General features: G+C 41.2%; 3 protein-coding genes across 8 annotated transcripts; 1 reads left to right on the top strand and 2 right to left on the bottom strand.

Annotated features, from left to right (window-relative positions):
- Positions 1-124: 124 nt before the first annotated feature.
- On the bottom strand, positions 125-6,019 carry LOC127770970 (probable potassium transporter 2). 3 transcript variants are annotated; one of them, XM_052296741.1, is made up of 11 exons: positions 5,887-6,019; positions 4,603-4,870; positions 4,169-4,417; positions 4,012-4,062; positions 3,177-3,437; positions 3,007-3,059; positions 2,414-2,528; positions 2,077-2,331; positions 806-1,950; positions 682-721; positions 125-535 (listed from the first exon to the last, which is right to left on the bottom strand). In XM_052296741.1, the coding sequence occupies exons 1-9, from the start codon at positions 5,926-5,928 to the stop codon at positions 863-865; spliced, it is 2,382 nt and encodes a 793-aa protein (XP_052152701.1). In that variant the 5' UTR covers positions 5,929-6,019; the 3' UTR covers positions 125-535; positions 682-721; positions 806-862. The 3 variants fall into 3 exon arrangements, with proteins under 3 accessions (XP_052152701.1, XP_052152692.1, XP_052152706.1); XM_052296732.1 differs by lacking the exon at positions 682-721; XM_052296746.1 differs by lacking the exon at positions 682-721 and having other exon boundaries at positions 4,633-4,870.
- A 2,122-nt stretch (positions 6,020-8,141) lies between these two features.
- Positions 8,142-10,137, top strand: LOC127760050 (protein SRG1). Its single transcript, XM_052284260.1, has 3 exons — positions 8,142-8,603; positions 8,794-9,041; positions 9,266-10,137. The coding sequence occupies exons 1-3, from the start codon at positions 8,322-8,324 to the stop codon at positions 9,834-9,836; spliced, it is 1,101 nt and encodes a 366-aa protein (XP_052140220.1). The 5' UTR covers positions 8,142-8,321; the 3' UTR covers positions 9,837-10,137.
- Positions 10,138-10,711: 574 nt separating this feature from the next.
- On the bottom strand, positions 10,712-14,754 carry LOC127760051 (cullin-1-like). Of its 4 annotated transcripts, none has more exons than XM_052284264.1 (9): positions 14,629-14,754; positions 13,508-13,661; positions 13,315-13,408; positions 12,552-12,737; positions 12,395-12,442; positions 12,134-12,319; positions 11,961-12,047; positions 11,332-11,418; positions 10,712-11,246 (listed from the first exon to the last, which is right to left on the bottom strand). In XM_052284264.1, exons 2-9 carry the CDS (start codon positions 13,633-13,635, stop codon positions 11,160-11,162), a joined length of 903 nt encoding a protein of 300 aa, XP_052140224.1. In that variant the 5' UTR covers positions 13,636-13,661; positions 14,629-14,754; the 3' UTR covers positions 10,712-11,159. The 4 variants fall into 4 exon arrangements, with proteins under 4 accessions (XP_052140224.1, XP_052140223.1, XP_052140221.1 ...); XM_052284263.1 differs by lacking the exon at positions 14,629-14,754 and adding exons at positions 14,061-14,156; positions 14,267-14,548 and having other exon boundaries at positions 13,315-13,661; XM_052284261.1 differs by having other exon boundaries at positions 13,315-13,661.
- Positions 14,755-18,609: the final 3,855 nt, after the last annotated feature.

Raw genomic sequence — 18,609 nt, 5'->3', positions numbered from 1 at the left:
GCTGTTTGGAATGTATGAATCTCACATTTCACACGAGATAAAAAAAACCAGTTTGCGTTACAAAGATCCCGGCCCAAGGGATCTCAGGAAAAGTGGAGTTCCAAATGAAAAAGGAAATCATACTGATGTTATCTAGTATCTGGTTTATTTGCAGAGAAATTCCACGAGGCACTGTATATCTACAGATGTTCTGTTCCATAAGAAATTCATACATGAAAGAATATATGTGGTAATCGCTTCCTAACAAAAATTGGGATATATCAGCTACGAGAACGCATATTTCCATTACATAGCTGCAATAAAAACGGGGACGCATATTTCCATTACATAGCTCCCATAAAAATTACAGAGCATGCATGTAAATATACCAAAAGGGAAGAGCAAACTACGATCATTAGATCTGATGCTTTATTTGAGCTAAATGATCATATTAACATAGAGAAAGCCTCTTCATCTGTACCAACTGAAACTGAAAACGCATGGATAAAGCATAGGAATCAAAGCCTGGACTCCAAAAAGGCGGCCACAGGTAGCACTGGAGAGGGAGAATGAAGATGATTAGTCAATTATCAAATGATATAAAACCAAAAATAATAACTTCCATTGCTATAGATCCAATGTTGCCAAAGTTAATTGGTTCCTCTAAAGAACAGCATATACTTGAAAAGATCTTTCGCTCACCAAGTTCTCTCTGGAATATCTTCCAATTCCAGGGATATAGCTGCGGCGCATATCCAAATGATAATTACAAGAACGAAAAACTGGAACAATTGTAAGTTCATATGGTTTAATGGCTAGTACTCACCATGATTTGTTGCTACCGGGTATCCACGTGACGTCGTGACCTGCGATGAGCATCGCGCTACACTTGGTACGCCATTCCAACTTCTATCAGACTAATATGTGGAATGTGCAGTGTGACCGATGGACCTCTGCAGTTCTTCCGGAGGAAAGAGTAGCCAACATCAATTGCAAATCTCTTAAAAAAACTAGAGTTCTTCCTAGCTTTGATATAGACATGCCCCATGACGTAGGTTACCCCTGTATGTTTTGCCTCCACAAGTGCTAACAGCTCATCTTTAACCTGTTGATCCATGTCATCCTCCTCTGGCAGCTCAAAGCGAACACGTCGCCTCCGGCTCACATTAGGTGATTCCTGCTCATAAGAGGATTGCAAGCTTCGAAGACTCTCTGATTTAGTGCTCCTCGTCGTCATGGAGTCAGCTAGGTCATTGGAATCTCTCACAGCTAGTGGAGAGTCATAGTCATCAGATGTTGTTATGACGGCCATTCGTCCTTCATTGGCAGTATCATAACTTGCTGAAGAAGATGCATCCTCAGCTTCCATCATAATGAACTTCCCAATGTTCATAACTAACATGTTCTCAAAATTGTCATCATCTCTCTGAACATCTTTGTAACCATACCTAACAATGCAGCGGTACATCCGATATGCTCTAGGTCCAATCCTGCCCACAAGGTATCGTTCATCTGGTGACACATATGGTACTGGTACTGACTTGACACAAAGAAAGACTAGGACTTCATGAAAGGCAGGGAGATTAGTAGTGAAATGTGTGAAGATGTTGGGTACACCAGTCACCAGTTCTGTGTAAATCAGACCAATTCCTGGGACACGAACTACGTCAAGGCTTGGACCCAGGGACAGGATATATCTCATTGATACCTTATTCTGAAGATCATACTGGTACTTCTTCCTTGTCCCATAGTGCCAAATATACATGACAGACATGAATATTAAAGCAAGCACAAGCGGCACCCATCCTCCCTGAGTAACCTTCATGAGGGATGAGGAGAGATAAACAACTTCAACGGATCCGAATAATAAAAAGAAAGATAGAGCAAATATTATGTTCTTTTGCCAAACGAAGATCATGATCAATGCCATCAAGAATGTACTGACAAACATAACAGTCATGCACGCAACACCTGCAATGACAAACCATGGCAATGGCAGTGCTTAGACTCTTAGCACTTGAGTATACCGGAAATATACAAAAGGCTATATGCAAGGAGCTCTTGATCACGTGAAAAATCATGGTTACAGGCGCTTACCATAGGCATTACCAATAAGTGTAATATCACGGAATGCAACTGTGACAGCTACACAGAGCACCATAAGGATCCAATTTATTTCAGGAATGTATATCTGTCCATAGATCCACCTTGATGTGTGGACAACCTTCACTCGAGGGAAACATCCCAACGAATGGCACTGCTTCACAATAGAGAATGTTGCTGAAATGACAGCTTGGCTACCAACAACAGCAGCGAGAGTGGCCACCACAAACACAGGCCAAAATATAGGTCCTGGATGACAATTAAAATTAACATTACACTTACATATCTGTGTGCATGCATGCATGTGAGAGAGAGGGGTGACAGTGCAAACCTGGGATAGAATCATAAAAACCTGTGGGCATGTCAAGGATATTTTTTGACAGAAATGCCGCCTGACCCATATATTGTAATATAAGACATGGGTATATGATGGTGATAAAAGCTAGCTGTAACAAGGACAAAACATGGATATATTTCAGCAATAGAAAAAAAATAATGAGCAAAACTGGCAGAAGAAGCAAGCAAAGTTTAGTAAACATAAATTATAATTACTAGCAAAGAATACTATATGGAATCCAGGAGGAGGCTTCAAAATAAAAATGAACCAGATAGGTCACATGAGAGAACTTGTACGAGCAACATTAGTCCACAACAAAGAAAATGACTAGGTTCCTCCATTCCTTTTGAGCCTCTGGTTGGTTTCAAATATGTAGTCACAACTCACAAGCTAACTAAATTTATTTTCAGATAAGGCTGTTTAGTACATTAACTTTTTGCTTCCGTTATATTTTCCCTCAAATTGCTTTCTCTAAGTTTCCATGGTTGCTTTACTAGGCAACACAATATCACACCATAACATATATTAACAGACCTAGAAGTATATCTCCACAAAGTGAGCAACTAAAGACAGATAAGTTAACTCACCCTGACAGATGCACTCGTGAAGTGACCAAGGTCGGCAAACATAGCTTCACAGCCTGTAAAATTGAAACAGAAAATGAACCTTAAATCCCAACAAGTATTTTACTTACCAAAGTAAAGTACAACAAGAATACAGATTATACCCCAAGAGTAAGGAGTAAATAGTAACCAACCTGTCATAGAAAGAAGTATGCCTCCTAGAGCAATCCAACCATCTTTACCTGTCGTCCTAAAGAACTTAACAATATAATATGGAGAGAGAGCTTGGTATATCCTTGGGTTCCAATGTATTATGTTGTATAAACCAATTCCACCAATGCAAAAGAGCCAGATGACAACAATTGGTGCAAACATGAACGCTACCTTCTGAGTACCTCGGTGTTGCAATGCAAATAGACCAACCAACACAATGCATGAAAGGAGTACAACAGAACCTGTACAGAAAATAAGTTATTACACTTAATCCCAAAAGTAGAATAGCAATAATTCCTAAAGGAAATTATTTATCACGCAAATAGGATGGAAGTCTCACTATATAGAAATAGTCACCAGAAAAAAAATATAGTAGCCAGAAACTTATACTGGCCAACCTTTGACATGGTAAATACAAAATACTAAATTTTGCAAGATACTGTGCAGGTGCATGGTAGTAGCAGGCAGACACTACAAAATACATGGTAGTAGCAGGCAGACACTACAGAACTTAAATTTTGCAAGATACTGTGCAGGTGCATCTTGACATGACAAACTAATATTCTCAGGGAAGTAAATCAAGTGCATTCAGATGTTCACATAAGTAAAAAATCCACAATAATATGAAATTACAGTCAAAACAGAGGTGCCTACTTTTGAATGCATTCAGAGAAAGAATAATTCTATTGATTAATACTTACGAACGTAATTACATAGGGCTGTAAATTTGAAATTGACAATACTCACTCAACAGCCTAGATGTGTTCTAAAATTGTTGCACTAAGGAGTTATGAGTTAGAGGTATATTGTACTTACGATCATGTAAACCAGTAGCTCGAACTTTCAATCCAGACATAGATGACAGAACTGGAGGGGGAAAAACAAGCAGAACAAAGCACATCAACATACAAAGAGGTTGATATGTAACAACTTTGAATTACATGAACTAACAGAGAGAGATGGCACTATCCACCTGAGATTGCTGGAGTAAGGATACCATCACCAATCATCATGCTAGTACCGCACAGAACTATGAGGAGAAGCACGGTTCTGGCATTCTTGTGCTTCTCCATGAACCTTCTTAGCCAAGGTAAAGATCCATGACGTGAAGTAAAACCATTTCTGTAGTATGTCGATAGCTCTTCATCTGCTGATTGTTGATTTGGAAGAAAACTAAGTTTCGCATGCCTGCAAAGCAGCGAATAAAGAGCAAACGGCCCACCTACAAAAGTGACAGGAATTACTTATTTTTCTTCAGGTTGAACAAAGATACAGAGTAAATTTGTAAAAAGAAAAAGACAAGAAGAAGCCTGGTAGTGTGATACTCCAGCAAATAGATTGATAATATATTTACTGTAAGCTGATTCATCAAGATGATAGATAATGTAAGGTCAGGTGTGTTTATACCAAATTTCCAAGAAAGTGTGTACTGTGTACCTTCACCATTGTCATCAGCACTTAATACAATAGTGACATACTTCAGCAAAGGAATAAGTGTGAAGGTCCAAAATATCAAGGAAAGAACACCAAAGACTGTTTGCTCATCTTGATATCGACGTAGTCTTCCTGAGAATGTACTTTTATAAACGTAAAGAGGTGATGTGCTTAGGTCCCCATAAACAACACCAAAACTCTGGTATGCTAAAAGCAGTAAATTCCTGTAGTGTTGCCTCCACTGAAAATATGTGGAAAAAAAAAAAACTACCATCAGGAAATGTTTCCTTGGAAGTATGAATTTTCATGCTAGTTACTCTTAAGTACCATAATGATCAATCATCAAATAACCAAAAAAATGATCAAAGAGAACGTACCAATACCATGAATATGCAAGTACTAAGGTTTACATATAACAGGCTGATATTAATAAAACTTGCAAGCATCATATGACTAATCAAAATTATCAACACTTGTACATTCACAAACTCAAGCAGAGTTACCGTTTAGTATATAGCATTAAGGAAAGGGACAGGCATTAAGTGTATACTGATGTTTCTGAATTTACCGATAACAGATGGTAATATTGTAACTTATATCTGCGAATAAATCTAACCAAAGAAAACTACAATTTAATTCGATAACTTCATCCCGACAAGTTACAGTCCTTTCCATTTACAATGAATTGCAGGCTTTTGTATCATGTGACTATAGTAGTATGTGGACTACCGCAAAGTGGCCAATGGGGATCTTCCATTACGAATGATAAATCTATCTGCTTAGCAGGTGTGATCGTACGTCCCCTCTGAATCAATTTTTGAAATCATAATCGAATCCCTGGACCACCTACACGATCAAACCACTCTACACGACCAGAACAAAATGAAATCCTAAGGATTTCACCAAGCGAAACAAACAAACAAACCCAATGACGACCGGTTCCTCCAAGCGAAACACTCGCCATCGAACGCCGATTTTTTAAAAAAAAAAAATCGCGGGTGAAATTCCTCGCAATGAAACCCTTGATCCCATCCGAAACATAACTCAAATCCACAAAATCCCACCCCCAAAATCATCCCTCGTAATCCACTTAACCTACCAAACCTAGGATCCAGCCTCCGCCCCCCCCCCCCCCCCCCCAAGCCCCAAGCGCAATCCGCACCAGCACAGAAAGAGAGAGCGCGCGTGAAGGAGAGCAGAGAGACAGGGCAATGAGGGGGGGAGGGAGCAGAGCGGCCGGAGGCGGGGGGCGCGTACCGGCAGCTGGTCGGCGCCGCCCACGCCGGCCTCGGCGTCCATCGATCGATCGGCGGCGGCGGCGTCGCGAGAGCGCGGCGCGCGATTCCGTCGAGAGGTAGAGATCACGAGGAGACAGGAATGGAACGGAACGGGTTATGGATGGATCACAGATGGCGTCGTACTACTATCACTATCATTATTAATTACCATTATGCCATTTTACCCCTCCCAATTCGTAATTAGGCCATCTTTTTAGGGTGTTTTTGCATATCTCGAGCAAATCTGAGATCACGAAGGAATGCTGATGTAGGGTATGCTTTGAGAGCTTCTGGCAGCTAGAGATTAGCTAGTAGAAGCTCCCCAAACAGTATAGATTTTCAATCAGATACTCCCAGTTCCTTCGGATTCTTACCAGCTAGCTTATCAGAATCTTAAAACTCTCCGATTAGGATCATAGATGAGTTTGTGGGTCTTTTGAAATTTAAAATTTGAATCTATGAAGGGGTAGCTGCTAAAGAGAAGAATAATTATTGCAATTTTTTTTATAAAACCGAACAAAAATGGATGAATTATTGTATAGCTGGATGATGACGGACGAGCAGTGGCCACTCGCCGCGCGCAGAGACAAACTATGATTGCGAATTGAGGAAGAAGACAAAATAAAAAGGAATTGTTCGCAGCTGCCGAAACTTGGACCGTCGTAAGTTTGTAAGCAAAATGGCCCATATAAAAGCCCATTGAATTGAGTTCACCAGAAAAGCCCACAAGAAGATGAAACAGACTGACCTGAATGGGCCAAGCAACCTCGATTTTCTGGGGCTCCATGAAGCCCATGTAACACACTCTTCTTCTAAAGACAAAATCTTTTAGTATTTAAGATAATGGAATACACAAAATTGTGAATCAAATGAGTTATAGTTACTTTGTTCAATGTAAGTTATTGTTAAAAAAAGTTCAAAGGTGCACCACCATCATCTAGCCTGACTAGCCATGATTATCAGGCGATAACATAAACTAAATCTCAATCTCCAAAAAGGGGAGAGAGAGAAGAGTGAGAGATGTGAAATCGGTCAGAGTTTGACAAAGATCTGAAGATTCTGAACCAACTCGTCACTCGATGGAGAGATCGGAGATAATTGCGGTTGCGTCACAAAGCCACGATTCATGGCGCAGCAGCGTCGTCAAAAGCAGCAACCAGGCGAAAGCAAAAGGCTTTACAAAGACTAAAATTAAAAGCCTAGAGCGCACTAATGGTTTTGCATTAATCGGTCAGTGAATCCGGTCAGGGTGACAAGCAGAAAGCGCAAAACAAAATTTGATGATTCACATATCTCTGCATGATCATCGATGAATCTCACAGTCGCCGGCTGGGATTCTGACGAATTCCTGATCCTAGTAGGCTGCTGCAGCTGTTTCAGCGACAACAGTTTCCTCTGATTCCTGAATCTTCAGTGGATGTTTCTGGACCTCAATAATCTTGCCCCCTTGGGCCCACACGTCATCTGCCTGACGTGTCACCGACACATCCCGGACAGAATGCTGACCGGTGAGCTCACATGTGACACAACACTGCACTAAGAAACTGCTACAGTGTCAGTAGCTTTGCAGCTAGCTATGCACTATGCTCTCTGCCACTGCAAGTGATCTCCAATACAAGTGCAACCATGCATTTCTCGATCTCCCTTTCACCACCATGCCAGTGGACCAATCGATAAACGCAAGTTGATCACCTAAACAAGACAGAAAATGCTTCTTCTCGAATGCTTGAACCAACAAGAAAAATCGGACGGACAGTCTCTGACACATATGCACATATCCAAGCCTGTATCTCTATCTCCAACCATATAACATGCACCTTTAATGATATTCAAAACGAATTTTCTCTTAAATTACTTATCTAATCTATAATCCGATCACACCGCTGTATTCTTTATAATTAAATCTTTACAGCAAGATATCGTATGATTATATTTTGATGAAAGAAAAACATATGTTTCAATCCACTAACACTAGTTGTTTCATATGTGATAGCGATATGTTTCAACGTGTATCTTTATCATGTTTCATAAGCTTTTTAAATGTTTCAGTTGCTAATTTTTTATTTCACCCTATATAACTTGATGTTTCACTCATTAGTCAACTGGAACATTTGACGGACCAATTTTTTTTTGGTCATGCTGCATACGCAGGTGGTGTGATGACACGCAAACATCATGCGTCCGATATTTGATGGAATATCGGATGTCCGACGCAGAGTCATCTCCAAACAAGACAGAAATTATGCAACTAATTTTGAACTGTCGCTAATTGGTACAGTAGTTACCAATTCAGAATGGACGGCGGTGATGAACCTGGCAGACACTACATATAAACCACACTCAACCAAGATACTCTGATCAACTGGTGAGTTTGGAGTAGGGCATAGATTCTTGGAGAACTGGGCAAATTTTGGCATGGATTCTGGTGCTGCTGCCGTCTGCGCGGAGAAGGCGAGTGAGATCATCAAGATCGGTCAGGTTGATGACGTGCAGGAGCTGCAGCGACGACTGTGCTCCGCCACCACCGTGCCGGAGCGGTACATCAGGGACGGCGACGACCGGCCGGATCACGCCGTCGTCGACGACGAGCGCGCGCAGGAGCAGATTCCGGTGATCGACGTCGGCGAGCTGCAGCGCGGCGGCGAGGACGAGCTCGACAAGCTCAGGCTCGCCTGCGAGCAGTGGGGCTTCTTCCAGGTAATTAACACTACGAGTTTATTTTTTTAAACGAGACAGTGCGAAATTCTATTGATATAGCAGAAAAAAATTAAGATTATAACCCTGAAGATCGTAACCAGAAAAACGAAAAATTACACCTCCACCACTACAAGTTTATTGATTAATTAGCTAGCTAGATTGTGTTTGGGAATGATTTAATTGGTTGTAGGTTATGAACCATGGAGTGGAGGAGGAGACGATGGAGGAGATGGAGAAGGCGGCGAGGGAGTTCTTCATGCTGCCGCTGGAGGAGAAGGAGAAGTACCCCATGGAGCCCGGCGGCATCCAGGGCTACGGCCACGCCTTCGTCTTCTCCGACGACCAGAAGCTCGACTGGTGCAACATGCTCGCCCTCGGCGTCGAGCCCGCCTTCATCCGCCGCCCCAACCTCTGGCCGACAACTCCGGCCAACTTCAGGTAACAGCTTCTCCCTCCATCCATTTCTAAATATTTGATGCCGTTAACTTTTTAAACATATTTAACCGTTCATTTTATTTAAAAATTTTTTGGAATATATAACACTATATATATAATAAAAATATATTTAACCCTAAATTAAATAATAGAAAAAAATTAATAATTACTTAATTTTTTAATAAGACGAAGGGTTAAACCTGTTTTAATGGCGATCTCGAGTGCAGTGAGACGCTGGAGAAGTACTCGGTGGAGATCAGGGAGCTGTGCGTGCGGCTGCTGGAGCACATCGCGGCGGCGCTGGGGCTGGCGCCGGCGAGGCTGAACGGGATGTTCGGGGAGGCGGTGCAGGCGGTGAGGATGAACTTCTACCCGCCGTGCCCGCGGCCGGAGCTGGTGCTGGGGCTGAGCCCGCACTCCGACGGGAGCGCGGTCACCGTGCTCCAGCAGGACGCGGCGTTCGCCGGGCTGCAGGTGCTCCGGGGCGGCGGCGGCTGGGTGGCCGTCCAGCCCGTCCCCGGCGCCCTCGTCGTCAACGTCGGCGACACGCTCGAGGTGCTCACCAATGGCAGGTACAAGAGCGTGGAGCACCGGGCGGTGGCCAGCGGCGAGCACGACCGCATGTCCGTCGTCACCTTCTACGCGCCGGCGTACGACGTCGAGCTCGGCCCGCTGCCGGAGCTCGTCGCCGACGGGGAGCCGCGCAGGTACCGGACGTACAACCACGGCGAGTACAGCCGGCATTACGTCACCAGCCGGCTCCAGGGCAAGAAGACGCTTGAATTTGCAAAGATTTAAGTTGATCGATTGATCACCGAGTAATTCAGTATAATTAATCAACCTAAAAGATCAATTATGTTGACACAATACTTGCGTTTGAGTTATTGTTTATGATAATCTGAAGTATACTAATGTTACTATACTATGAAGTCTGAAGTAGTATTGTACTATGTCTGGTGTATGTACTAGTATTCCACAAAAATGGACAGGCATAATTTGAACGATTTTCATAATCATTTGGTATTCAATATTTCATCTACAGTGCTGGATAAGATGATCAGCACTACCTCGTGTTGAAGTTAGCTGTAGTAGCTTTTTCATTTGTGCGTCAAAAGTACAGGTAAAGGTGCTTTAAACTACGATCATTCTTTAAACCCATAGACAACGGAAAAGCAAAAGCATTTGACTAGCACGCTTCGAATGGTTTCGGCAAAAAGGAAGACGAGATGACCCTACATGGATTATGATTGATCTTAGTCGAGCTTATCACACTTTTAGATACCTTGAAGGTAAGGCACGAATCATACAGGGAACATTAACGGAGGCCAAGATATGTACAGATAGCACTTTCTTTCAGAAGTTTGGTGGTCATGAGGCCCCATTTTCTCTGATAAACATTTTAAAGTACGGCATTGAAATGCTGCGAGAATCATTCAATGTCAGTCCAATAAGTTTCAAGCATCATTCACCATGGTACTCCAAAATAGAAGAACAATCAGTTGTAATCAATTGGCCAGAATGAACCACAGGAACTCACAGCCTCACAGGCCTCGAGCTGTGACGTCTTCTAACGGTCATTCCATCAAGACAGGCAATCAAAGCAGAGTAGAATCAAGTCACAGAAAACTAGATGAGCAGACTTCAACAATGAACAGCATCAGAAGCAGGCAAAGGCAAGGCAACAGATTACGCGTACCCATTCATCAGATGTCATGCCACAAACTTTTGATGTGGACAGGCACATGCACTCACCCTAACACCTAATGGCAGTAACAGGAAACACAATGCTGTCTAGCATCCTGTACATCTCGAGCGCATCTGATTCTGCGGAACGCTATGCACCATGAGGCAAAGGAGCCGGAATCATTATGTTTAGGTGGACTAGGAATTAATCTCGTGTCCATGCAAAAAAGAAGTATGGATTCAGTATAGCGTGCACATAGAACTCTAACTGAATCTTGCCAATGAGATCAGTGATAGGTCAACAAGCTCTATACGTGGCAGCTTCGAGCTATCGCAAAAACCTAGCTGCACAAAAGGTTCTCGTTCATGTAGACCAGGTTCTAAAACCCTTCTATATGTAACCTGGCTTATAGGCAGATGTTAGCTAATGCTACCTTACTACTCCATGTGACTGAAAGAATTGTTGTCCAAGCCATTGTCAATTGTCAAGCGACTGCATCTGTCCAGAAGATCATCCTCTACAGTCTGCTATGAGTAAATGAATGGTTAGTTGCAATCTATTAAAAGGAAATGAGCTATCAAACGATACTGGGAATGCAGCTGAGTTTACCTTGTATGTTTGAAGCAAAACTTGACCACCAATATGTTTCTCTTTCGTATAGTTTTCATAAGCTTGCATCAATGGAGCACTAACAGCCTGTTACAGAACGGACAGAGTATAAGAAACAATAGTATCTCAGTTTTCTTTCTTTTCAATTTTTATCAAAGTCTAAAGTAACAAAATTTAATTAAAGATATTTTTTAAAAAAACAAGCATGGTAGCTGATGCAGTGCAGTGGTCCAAGTTTAAGCAATCATAACCTTATCAGGTGCAGGGGGCAAATTGAAAATTGAATGTGAAACATCAAAAACATGGGATAGATAAGGACTGCTTGGCTTCTACTGGACACAGTACACTCATGAAATGCAGAAAAGAACTTGAGCTCATATGCACCCAAGTTATAGTTCATCCATCTATGCACTAGCAACTGCACCAAATTTGTGAAAAAATATGGTCTCATATGCAATGTATATACAAATGACTTTTGTAACACCCATTTTCTTTTTGCAGGTCAACATGTCATTACATATTGTCAATGTATATATATTCTTTTTTAGAATCTTTTAAACTGTAGAAAGTATGATGGGTGCACATGAACTCGAGGTCATAAAACTGTACTCGTAATGATCCTAGCTTACCTTCAAACAGAGGCCTGAACCCTCTTCCTCAGAAATACACAGATAGTGAATCAGTCTCTTCGTTTCCTTCTGCACAGTTTCCTGGACCTACAAGATAACACATATAAACAGTGTTCAGAAACTACAAAGGAAGTAACACTGCCTCACTACGTAGTTCTATTGAAGTAGGTTACCTTAGCAAGGTAATCTTGCAAAGGGTATTGCACAATCCATTCATAACTTTTCCTGGAGTAGTACAAGTATGTATCTTGAATAACAGCACTTCTCAGCTTGGTTTTGACTTCAGAACGACATATGCCACGCATAATACCCATCAAAAGATTCATATCAACATTGCATCCATCACGCTCTTGGCGAATCTGGGATGAATTAATTGTTATGCACAGAAGGAATGCAGTTAAAAGGGTAATAAAATGTATACCATGTCAGATTACCAGAGTCAGTAGAACATCTGATATTTCATTATTGAAGTAGGAAAAGACCTGGCAGAAGGACATGATCAGTTGTGTGTACAGAAATAGATACGTAAGCAGATTATTATCACAAATGCACATGGAATATTAACTAAAAGAATTATTGCGTGACACTCACTGGAGAAAAGAAAGAAGTAGCAGCAGCGTCTTCAAGCGAAGGTAGTTTCTTATGTGTAACAAAGCAGCGGTCCAAATAGGCCAAAAAGCCAGTTGTGAATCTAATCATGGCGCAATAGTTTGACCACATTTTCACAAGCTCTCTCCAAAATAAGTCACCTTGCTTATGCATCAGATGGGGTAAAACCTAAATACATAAAATAAGTGAACCAAGGGATAGAACGGCCGAACTCTCTTCTCCAACTAAAGGAACTTGTAACACACAAGATGCAAACAGATACAATCATATGTTAATAAGATTTTATATGTGAGCATGCCTGTTTCACGTATTAAATTAATAATATGTGAAATGATAATAAGCATATCAAATAATAACACATATTAGTCAAATCAAACATGCCTGTTTCACAACAGCAGAAGGACCGCTAAGTTGCTATCTTTTTTCCATGGGTACCGATACAATCATATGTGCATGTGAGCTTCATTTTTATGGGAGGCATGGTGTACAACACCTAACTTCCCTAGGCCTAACAGCAGTACATCAAACAATATGTTAATAAGATTTTATATGTGAGCGTCAAGACAGTGAGCTGTAACAACAGATTTTACAACAGATGATCTATGGAGGTAAATGAAGTTGACATTTCATTAGATTCAAATTGAGGATTTCAATCATCATTATGCAACACAATAAACTTACTTGGCTATGTCTAGAAATATGACATTGTGGATTTAAAAACTAGCAACAGCTAGTACTGTAGTACCATTGCACAGACGCAACTTTCATGTGTTGCTTTGTAAGAATTGTACATCTCTTGACAATACTGGTCTTTCTGCACAGCCATCCGGTAAGCGCAACTGGAAAACATAGAGGAATGTATGATGAGCAGCAAGTTTTTAATACCATGTGGATAACCGAGAACATGCATAATGTGCAGTGGTAAGATAGAAGCATACTCATAGTAATTCATGTACTCATTCACAGTTGGCCTTCCACCAGGGCAATCCTCCAAAAGCTTTGAGCATTTCACAATCCCCTGTTCCAGGATCTTCCAGCCATCCTCAAAGCGGAGGTGCTCGTTCATTTTTACTGCTTTGCTCCTGCAATGAACTGAAGCGATGGAAATATCAATAAGAGGAATCGATTTTTATGTATCCAGCAATGTTTGTTATGCAAGGGGATTCAGAGAACGTAGAAGTTTTATATAAATAGGCAAAATAACACAAAGTAGTTTCTTATTAAAAATTCAATAATGTTGCATGATGACATGAAAATAATACTCCTGTTTTTCTTAATTCAATAGACAGTAGCACTCCTGAGTAGTATCCAACTACAAATTTCATCCATGTGCAGTATGCGACACATAACAATCAACCTGTCATGTACCACAAACCCTATTTCCATCCAAATCAAGGAGCTATAAAAATGATGTCATACAGATAGATACATATAAAGGACCTAACAACAATTCAGCATCCATGTCAATCGTTACAGTAGACAGAGGACAACCTAACGTAGGGGCATGGGGATTAAGCCGAATTCCAAAAAACTTCCGAAATGAACAAAACCACCACGCATCAAACGAATCCTCAACAAACTGGATGACTGGAGAGAAAAAATATTTCGATTAGATAGCCCACACCAAAACTCAAGACGAGAATCCACGCAAGACGAAAATATTTTGATTAGAGTTCACCACCAACAAACGTACTAACCTATCCAAATCCATCCCCTCAGCGATGGATCAGTGGTGCGCACGGGGAGGCCTACTCGAAAGCCTTTGCCGGTGAGGGATCGGTCAGACTAACGGGGAAGCCGATAGCCGCGATTCATCCCTACGTGTTGAGCACCGAAGAAGGCGAAGGGGCGAGGGCTACTTCCTAGAAAATCTCGCATAACCTAGGGGGCGGGCGGGCGGCATCCACCTCGCCGGAGAACGCCCATCGGATTGGGTCAGATTGCTCGGAACACAACCCGATTCAACCAGATTAGGGGGGAAAGCGAACCAACCAACCATCAATCCAATCAACCAGGAACTCGAGGGGGAGGAAGAGGAGGAGGAGGAGGAGCTTCTAACCAGGAGAAGTGCGCCGGTGAGGATCGGGTCCTGATCGCCGCCGCCGCGGGCTCTCGTCTCGCCTGTCGCTCGCCGGCAATTGGCGAGGGCAAGCGGGTGAGGAGGGTTTTGAGGGGTTTCTCTCTCTTCTCCTCTCCGGCTTGTTTGGTAAGTCGAGGAAAGGGGATTGGGAGTTTATACGATAAAATTAATGATAAGATTAAGATAGGAATTTGATTTTTAATCCCAATATCTTATTTGGTAGAGGTGATGGAAATTGAATGGGAGTTTAGTTGGAGATTATGTCATTAATAAAAAGGGATGGCTGAGATTTGCTTAGAAAAAGTAAAGGAGGAATTCCCTCCCAATTACCTGCCCTACTCAGATATTGAAAAGGAGGGAGTTCCTTTCTCAATTCTCCATCCCCATACTACCAAAATTCCTATGTCTCCCAACTTCCAATCCCTTTTAAAAACTCCCTCCAACCAAACAGTCGGTCCGCAGGTGGGAACGCAGATAAAAAGGTGGGCCCCGGGAGGCAGTGACCTTTACGTACTATATTATCATCTCCACAATCCGTATTTTTCGGGACAAAATTATTTTCTGAAAAGATCGCTTTATGTAGTGCTCTACCATTTCCCTCTCATTTGTTTACTAGGAGTACTAGCATAGATAAATTTTGTTAAAATAATTTTATTTCTCTTTGAGATGAAAAATATTTTCGCTTTAGATGGATTATTATCTACGATAAATCAGAAATGGATTAATCTCGTCGAGAAATATTAGAGATAAACTTTAGCAATTACTGTATTGTACTGACATGTTCTTAAGAAAAAAAATGGCTGAAAAATCTCTGAAGCCCATAGGTGAGAAAACCTTATGCGGACCAAATTCATCTTTAGGCCCATATATCTTTCTGAGGACTCAGAGGCCCATATCTCTTGGACACACTTGCAGCCCGAATTCATCTCATTTTCTCCATGGGCTCTGCTTATCCTCCGAATTCGTGGGCTTAAATCTGAACTGCCATAGCAATGTTCAGAGGAATTCCTTGTTCAGATAACGAGTTGCAGTAGAAAGTTCTGAAGAAGTCTGAAACTCTGAAAACCCATGTGTGTTCTACTACTGTTTATACTATGGCACATGTATTAAAGTTTTAAGCACTGCGCTAAGCATGTTTTCTTACATGCTCCCAGAATAAAACGTGGCCTCATCATGAGCTGCATGCATTGCAGGGCCGTACCTACCTACTGTACCTTACGTGTATTATTGCCTTGGAATTCTCACATTAATTTCGCCAAAGCTTTTTCTCTGAACCTGTTCTGAACAGTAACTGTAAACCATTACCCGACGTCTGCTGCTGCTGCTGCTGCTGCTGCTGCTGCTGCTGACGAGTGACGAAAACGTGCTCTGCTGCGGCTGCCTTTGTCCAGCATCTTCTTCAGCACTGCAACAGTTGACAGATTTAAGGCCATCGAATCATCAACCTTAATTCATTTGCAGTTGCAGGGATCTCTGTCACCCACATTAATTCTCGCATCAGTGCAGTCTTCACTCGAGAAATCAAAACCTGAATGTATAAAAACAACAAAACTCGATAAGTTTTTTTTATCTCTGAAACCCTCTCTTCTTTCTCTGCAACACGAGGGGGATATTCTCTTGAGGTGAAGAGAAATGCAGGGAGAGAGGAAAAACAAAAAACATCATTCTGAATGTTCAGTAATGCAGAATTAACTTCTCTTCTGGTGACGCATAACTGTCGATTAAATGGATCATTCAAAGGCGCAAAAGTGACGTCGTCATCGTATTCCATTGTTGCCAGAGGTGCCACGAATGATGGATCATTCACCTGGTCAATGTTTAAATTACTCCTACATTTACTCTGCCTCTGACGCCTCTGTCGTTCTTCGTCGTCGTCGCCTGCAGAGCGCTGGCCGCGCGGTCCCTCTCCTCCGGCATATGCAGAGCAGATTCAGCAAAAGTTTCAGAAACCAGCTGGTGGACGGCCGGAGAAACGCATGCCGCCGGCAGCTAGCGACCAGCTTCATCTGCGTCATCTGTCTCTCTCTCTCTCGGCGTCATGGAGTGCATTTAGAGGTGTAAAATTGTAAATGATTAGCCCGCAAAACTCTTTTATAAGCTAAAATAAACCATGAACCCGCTTATTTTGATTAAAATGTGTGGTTCGCGGCTGATCTATTTACACCACTAATTATATTGCATGCAGATGCAGTAATACAGTACGTACTCGCTACGTCCTAAATTATAAGCGCTTTTTAAAAAATTTTCACGTAAAATTAAATGGGAGATGGTTAATATAAGATGACAGGTGAAGCACTGATTTTAGGAGTAGTGGATGGGTGCCTGAGGCATGCATTTACATTGGACCTGGGGTAGGCATTTACGTCGATCCATTGTACGTACAGTACGTGCGTACCTACGACGGTAGGATGGTCGTACTCCGTACATCCTAATTAGCCCATCAGGGTACGGACAAAAGTGTTCTTCTTCAAACACGAGAACGATCAGGAAGTGAATTTCTGTTCCTCAATGGAGACATCCTCTCAGTTTGTTTTACGTATGGCGTTCAAAAAGTCATCATAAAATTTGAAAAGAAAATATCAACGCAGATCAATATTCAAGTATATCTTTTCACAAACATAAAAGTTAAAATTCTAATTATACAATTTAAAACAAAAATAACAAATTTGACCACAGATTACGCGTTCTATTCATAGCTAAATTTATTAATTTTGTTTGTACTTATATAAGTTGAATTTGAACATACATGTTTATGTAGTGACATACTCCTACCACATATTGATCTTACTAAATTTTTTTTTAAAAAAATAGTATTACTTTTAAGTGGCATATAAAAAAATGAGTTGAATAGAGTTTCCCACATGAGAATAGTAGTAGCTGCTAGCTAGATACAGTAGCAGACGTAATGAAGAGCTATCTCAGAAGTTAACCTGACAGTGCCATCTTAAGGGTCTAGACTACTGGTTGTGTGATCGTCTAAGGTCCAAACCGATACAGGGCCCATTTCACCAATTAACACTGTTGGCGTATCTAGAATTTTTATATGGGTGATCCAACTTATATAATATTTTTTAAATACTCTAAATATAACAAAGTTATAAGTATAAACTAATCTAATGTGAATCATAACATATTAACAAAGAAGTTCTTTTTTCTTTTTTTTTTTAAAGTTTCTTTTCACATATGTATATATATGCACTGGGTTCGGATTTTTTTCGAGTGGTCCCGATGGATCACTGAGACTACCCCTAGATTCGCCTATGCCAACCAACCCAGCCATCAGGATGTCCGACTCCCACAAGGTCACACCTTATTTCATCGTGGTTGGGGGCTTAAAGTGAAGTCTTATGATCTTCTCATCCTCTCATTTGCATCTATCTAGTATAACAATTGGACTGTGATTTTTTTCTCGTTGATTAATTTACATCATAATTTTAGGTGTTTATAATATTTATTCACATCATTTTTTTTCCGATATATGATTTTAAAAAATATATATTACATGTAAAATTACATTTAGTTTTTTACGATATGTTACGAAGTTTGTCTAGGTCCTCTAAAATATATAGCCGGCCCTGTAACCTGGTCATAGCCTAAACGAGTCTGATTAATTACCATGTGCATGTAGCATGTTCATGTAATTGCGCCAGCTTAGAGCTGAAATTAATCGATCAAGACAGGCAGGAGTACTCCCTATATCGATCATATGACTCACCAGCTAGCTGTTGTTGTTTGCTCTCTGAAGATACGGCCGATTTGTATGTCACATCGTGTCGTCGCATTAATCATTGATCAGCTATTGGTGTGTTTAGTTCATGCTAAAATTAAAAGTTTGGTTGAAATTTGAACGATGTGACGGAAAAGTTATAAGTTTGTTTGTGTAGAAAAGTTTTGATGTGATGGAAAAGTTGGAAATTTGAATAAAAAGTTTGGAAGTAATTAAACTCGGCCTGTATCTTG

The sequence above is a fragment of the Oryza glaberrima genome, chromosome 1 (genome assembly GCF_000147395.1).
Source record: "Oryza glaberrima chromosome 1, OglaRS2, whole genome shotgun sequence".
Lineage (NCBI taxonomy): Eukaryota > Viridiplantae > Streptophyta > Magnoliopsida > Poales > Poaceae > Oryza > Oryza glaberrima.
The sequence above is the reverse complement of the archived record's forward strand: the minus strand, read 5'-3'. Positions and strand labels throughout refer to the sequence as shown.

Coding starts and splice junctions, on each gene's coding strand:
- LOC127770970 (XM_052296741.1), bottom strand. CDS start 5,928: ATGGACGCCGAGGCCGGCGTGGGCGGCGCCGACCAGCTGCCG. Junction 4,418..4,602: donor CACACTTTCTTGGAAATTTG/GTATAAACACAC, acceptor TCACTTTTGTAG/GTGGGCCGTTTGCTCTTTAT. Junction 3,438..4,011: donor AGCTACTGGTTTACATGATC/GTAAGTACAATA, acceptor TTTTCTGTACAG/GTTCTGTTGTACTCCTTTCA.
- LOC127760050 (XM_052284260.1), top strand. CDS start 8,322: ATGGATTCTGGTGCTGCTGCCGTCTGCGCGGAGAAGGCGAGTGAGATC. Junction 8,604..8,793: donor AGCAGTGGGGCTTCTTCCAG/GTAATTAACACT, acceptor AATTGGTTGTAG/GTTATGAACCATGGAGTGGA. Junction 9,042..9,265: donor ACAACTCCGGCCAACTTCAG/GTAACAGCTTCT, acceptor TCTCGAGTGCAG/TGAGACGCTGGAGAAGTACT.
- LOC127760051 (XM_052284261.1), bottom strand. CDS start 13,635: ATGAACGAGCACCTCCGCTTTGAGGATGGCTGGAAGATCCTGGAACAG. Junction 12,738..13,314: donor AAAGTTGCGTCTGTGCAATG/GTACTACAGTAC, acceptor TTATGTATTTAG/GTTTTACCCCATCTGATGCA. Junction 12,048..12,133: donor TGCAAGATTACCTTGCTAAG/GTAACCTACTTC, acceptor GTTATCTTGTAG/GTCCAGGAAACTGTGCAGAA.